At 34.5% G+C, this 5,584-nt stretch overlaps 1 protein-coding gene across 1 annotated transcript; it reads right to left on the reverse strand.

The window, feature by feature from the left end:
• Positions 1 to 482: 482 nt before the first annotated feature.
• Positions 483 to 1,793, reverse strand: LOC139869065 (uncharacterized). Its single transcript, XM_071857392.1, has 2 exons — positions 1,136 to 1,793; positions 483 to 994 (listed from the first exon to the last, which is right to left on the reverse strand). Exons 1-2 carry the CDS (start codon positions 1,791 to 1,793, stop codon positions 483 to 485), a joined length of 1,170 nt encoding a protein of 389 aa, XP_071713493.1.
• Between the last annotated feature and the right edge of the window lie 3,791 nt (positions 1,794 to 5,584).

The following is a 5,584-nucleotide window of genomic DNA, read 5'->3' on the forward strand; positions in this document are numbered from 1 at the left end:
TAAGTAGAAAATCATGAGAGACACAATCGTAAGCCTTTGAAAAATCGATTTTGATCAAAATGAGGGGCTTCTTCTTTAACTTAGCCATGTGAACAACTTCATTAACAACCATGACACCATCTAAAAGTAACCTTGACGGTACAAAACCATTTTGGTTTTCGCTAATAATTAATGGGATTGCAAATTTCAATCTATTAGCGATGGTTTTTGCCAAAATTTTGTACGGAGCATTGATCAAACTAATTGGGCGCATTTGTTCAATCACTCTAGCACAATTGGTTTTAGGGATTAATACAATAAACGACGAATTGAATCCCTTCGGAAAAGAAGTATGTGCATGAAATTGATAAAACATCTCCATAATGTCGTTTTCAAGAAAAGACCATCCTTTCTTAAAAAAATTGTAACGAAAAACCATCCGGTCCCGGAGTTTTATACCCGTAGAAGCTTTTAATAACATTAAAGACTTCATTGCTAGAGAATTAGGCTTCAAGAGTAACGTTTAAATGGGCCGGTACTTGGGCTAAATTTAAAGAAGCCCAATCCAAATCAATCAAATCGGTCAGTGAGGGTCTGGTTGCAAACAATGATTCGAAAAAGGACACTGTATTCTCCTTAACAACATCAGGATCATCATTCCAAACGTTGTCAATTGACATACCTACGATGTAGGAAGATTGTTGGCGGATGCGTGAAACAATATGAAAAAAGCGTGTATTTTTTTCGCCTAATCGTAACCAATGGAACCGAGAGTGCAGGCGCCTTTTTGATTCAATTCTAACCGAGAACGCTTTTTTACTTTTCTTGAGATCGACCAATTTGTGTAGTTCAGCCTCCGAAAGATCACGCGATTGAAACGATGTTTTTAACAATTTGATTTTAGCCTCGATATTCTTAAGATTGACCTCATCATTATCTTGATGTGATGATCTCCAAATTTTGAGGTCTGCCTTTAGTACACGCAATTTCTTTGCGACTTTGAAGGCTGCCCAACCTTCCACATTGTACTCGTTCCACAAATTGTCACAGAATCTAAGAAACCCCGGTTTTGATATCCAAGTGTTATTAAATCGAAAGGGTTTAGGGCCTTAATTTGCTAAGACTTGTGCCCAGATCAGAGGCTTGTGATCAGAACGTTCTTGGGGACCGGTTTGAAGAATAGCATCGGGCCATAAAATAGCCCATTTATCATTAATCAGCACGCGATTAATACGAGAGAATTTTCCTAATGGACCCTCCCATGTAAATTCATCATTGGAAAGCACTTGGTCAATGAGATTAGCTTGGATAATGAAATCATTAAATGAATCGATGCTATTTTGATCAATAACTTCGCGTAATCTTTCCTCGAGAGAACGTACTGAATTAAAGTCGCCTAGAAAACACAACGGGCCAGGCCACTGATTTGCCATATTCGTTACTTGAGACCAAACAGAATACTTCTTATGTTCAAGGTGAGGAGCGTAAACATTAACAATAAGGACGATTTGATTATTAGGAAGATACCTTAAAATGGTAGCAATCCAATGTTTACAAGACCAACTATGGATTAAAGAGAAGAAGTCGAGCCTCCAAATTGAGAGTAAACCTCCTGACCTCCCACTTGCTTCTTTTTGGATTGAGTCGAAAGCAAAGTGTTTCCATATCTCGTTGAGGATTGGTTGAGTGACTCGTTTTACCATTGTTTCTTGTATTGCTAAAAATTGCAATTGGAATCGGTTAACCAATGTACCCGCCATACGACCTCTTGAACCGTTACCGAGGCCGCGGGTGTTCCATGAGGCGAGCCTCATGGTTTTGGATTCGGAGACTCTTGTTCGATCATATTTTGCATCATACTCCCGAAATCGGCCATCTCTTCCTTAAATGTGAGTTTCTTGCCACCAAATTGAGAGGATGAGGTGTTGTTATGTTTCAAAACATGTTCGTTTCTAGTAACGTGATTGATTTCGTTTGAAGTGTCAAACAGACCCGATAAGTTTGGTATTTGAGCACACCACTCTTGATCTTTGGATTTGTTTTTGGTGGAAACATTGGTGGGTTTGTTATGAAAAATTGGCTCGACATTAGAAGGAACACCACATCTAGCTTTTATTTTTTCACAAGAATTTTTACAACCTTTATCGATGCACTGATTGGATTGGGGATTTTTTACTGGACTGGATGAATTAGTAATGTCGACAAAGGAGGGAAGCTTATCAGTATTGGGTGATAAGTCGATTAATTTGGAAGAGGGAGAGTTTTTTGGGGGAATGGGGACAAGGGCAGGATAGTCATTTAGGTTGAGGTTGAAGGGGACATGTGTCATAGGAGGAGTGGGGGATGAAGGAGACTTTTCATTGGGAACCATGTTGTCTGCAACAAAAGCAACACTTTGTACTTTGAAAAGATTTGTTTTGATCTCTTTTTCAGCTTTCCTACACCCTTCACCCTTTTCCTTATGTTTTTTAACCACATTAGAAACCTTTTCCATAGAGTTGTGGATAACTCTATGACCCTTAGCTGAAAAAGGAATAAAAGGTTTTTTAGGAGATTCAAAATTCAAATTGGATTCCTCAACGTTAATCTCTCCATCCTCTAAGATGATGACAGGTGGCTTGTGAAATGTCCCGTTCTTATTGATTAAAAACGTTCCATATTAATTGATTTTGTTGCGAGGTTTTGACCTCTATATGAGACGTTTTTCAAAGACTGCATTCATTTTTAAACAAACCATAACCTTTATTTCATCAATAAAGGTTTAAAAAGCTTTACGTAGATTATCAAATAATGATAATCTAAAATATCCTGTTTACACACGACCATTACATAATGGTTTACAATACAAATATGTTACAACAAAATAAGTTTCTTGAATGCAGTTTTTACACAATATCATACAAGCATGGACTCCAAATCTTGTCCTTATTTAAGTATGCGACAGCGGAAGCTCTTAATAATCACCTGAGAATAAACATGCTTAAAACGTCAACAAAAATGTTGGTGAGTTATAGGTTTAACCTATATATATCAAATCGTAACAATAGACCACAAGATTTCATATTTCAATACACATCCCATACATAGAGATAAAAATCATTCATATGGTGAACACCTGGTAACCGACAATAACAAGATGCATATATAAGAATATCCCCATCATTCCGGGACACCCTTCGGATATGATATAAATTTCGAAGTACTAAAGCATCCGGTACTTTGGATGGGGTTTGTTAGGCCCAATAGATCTATCTTTAGGATTCGCGTCAATTAGGGTGTCTGTTCCCTAATTCTTAGATTACCAGACTTAATAAAAAGGGGCATATTCGATTTCGATAATTCAACCATAGAATGTAGTTTCACGTACTTGTGTCTATTTTGTAAATCATTTATAAAACCTGCATGTATTCTCATCCCAAAAATATTAGATTTTAAAAGTGGGACTATAACTCACTTTCACATATTTTTACTTCGTCGGGAAGTAAGACTTGGCCACTGGTTGATTCACGAACCTATAACAATATATACATATATATCAAAGTATGTTCAAAATATATTTACAACACTTTTAATATATTTTGATGTTTTAAGTTTATTAAGTCAGCTGTCCTCGTTAGTAACCTACAACTAGTTGTCCACAGTTAGATGTACAGAAATAAATCGATAAATATTATCTTGAATCAATCCACGACCCAGTGTATACGTATCTCAGTATTGATCACAACTCAAACTATATATATTTTGGAATCAACCTCAACCCTGTATAGCTAACTCCAACATTCACATATAGAGTGTCTATGGTTGTTCCGAAATATATATAGATGTGTCGACATGATAGGTCGAAACATTGTATACGTGTCTATGGTATCTCAAGATTACATAATATACAATACAAGTTGATTAACTTATGGTTGGAATAGATTTGTTACCAATTTTCACGTAGCTAAAATGAGAAAAATTATCCAATCTTGTTTTACCCATAACTTCTTCATTTTAAATCCGTTTTGAGTGAATCAAATTGCTATGGTTTCATATTGAACTCAATTTTATGAATCTAAACAGAAAAGTATAGGTTTATAGTCGGAAAAATAAGGTACAAGTCGTTTTTGTAAAGGTAGTCATTTCAGTCGAAAGAACGACGTCTAGATGACCATTTTAGAAAACATACTTCCACTTTGAGTTTAATCATAATTTTTGGATATAGTTTCATGTTCATAATAAAAATCATTTTCTCAGAATAACAACTTTTAAATCAAAGTTTATCATAGTTTTTAATTAACTAACCCAAAACAGCCCGCGGTGTTACTACGACGGCGTAAATCCGGTTTTACGGTGTTTTTCGTGTTTCCAGGTTTTAAATCATTAAGTTAGCATATCATATAGATATAGAACATGTGTTTAGTTGATTTTAAAAGTCAAGTTAGAAGGATTAACTTTTGTTTGCGAACAAGTTTAGAATTAACTAAACTATGTTCTAGTGATTACAAGTTTAAACCTTCGAATAAGATAGCTTTATATGTATGAATCGTATGATGTTATGAACATCATTACTACCTTAATTTCCTTGGATAAACCTACTGGAAAAGAGAAAAATGGATCTAGCTTCAATGGATCCTTGGATGGCTCGAAGTTCTTGAAGCAGAATCATGACACGAAAACAAGTTCAAGTAAGATCATCACTTGAAATAAGATTGTTATAGTTATAGAAATTGAACCAAAGTTTGAATATGATTATTACCTTGTATTAGAATGATAACCTACTGTAAGAAACAAAGATTTCTTAAGGTTGGATGATCACCTTACAAGATTGGAAGTGAGCTAGCAAACTTGAAAGTATTCTTGATTTTATGAAACTAGAACTTTTGGAATTTATGAAGAACACTTAGAACTTGAAGATAGAACTTGAGAGAGATCAATTAGATGAAGAAAATTGAAGAATGAAAGTGTTTGTAGGTGTTTTTGGTCGTTGGTGTATGGATTAGATATAAAGGATATGTAATTTTGTTTTCATGTAAATAAGTCATGAATGATTACTCATATTTTTGTAATCTTATGAGATATTTCATGCTAGTTGCCAAATGATGGTTCCCACATGTGTTAGGTGACTCACATGGGCTGCTAAGAGCTGATCATTGGAGTGTATATACCAATAGTACATACATCTAAAAGCTGTGTATTGTACGAGTACGAATACGGGTGCATACGAGTAGAATTGTTGATGAAACTGAACGAGAATGTAATTGTAAGCATTTTTGTTAAGTAGAAGTATTTTGATAAGTGTATTGAAGTCTTTCAAAAGTGTATAAATACATATTAAAACACTACATGTATATACATTTTAACTGAGTCGTTAAGTCATCGTTAGTCGTTACATGTAAGTGTTGTTTTGAAACCTTTAGGTTAACGATCTTGTTAAATGTTGTTAACCCAATGTTTATAATATCAAAAGAGATTTTAAATTATTATATTATCATGATATTATGATGTACGAATATCTCTTAATATGATATATATACATTAAATGTCGTTACAACGATAAACGTTACATATATGTCTCGTTTCAAAATCATTAAGTTAGTAGTCTTGTTTTTACATATGTAGTTCA

This window comes from Rutidosis leptorrhynchoides, chromosome 9, assembly GCF_046630445.1.
Source record: "Rutidosis leptorrhynchoides isolate AG116_Rl617_1_P2 chromosome 9, CSIRO_AGI_Rlap_v1, whole genome shotgun sequence".
NCBI classification, from domain to species: Eukaryota; Viridiplantae; Streptophyta; class Magnoliopsida; order Asterales; family Asteraceae; genus Rutidosis; species Rutidosis leptorrhynchoides.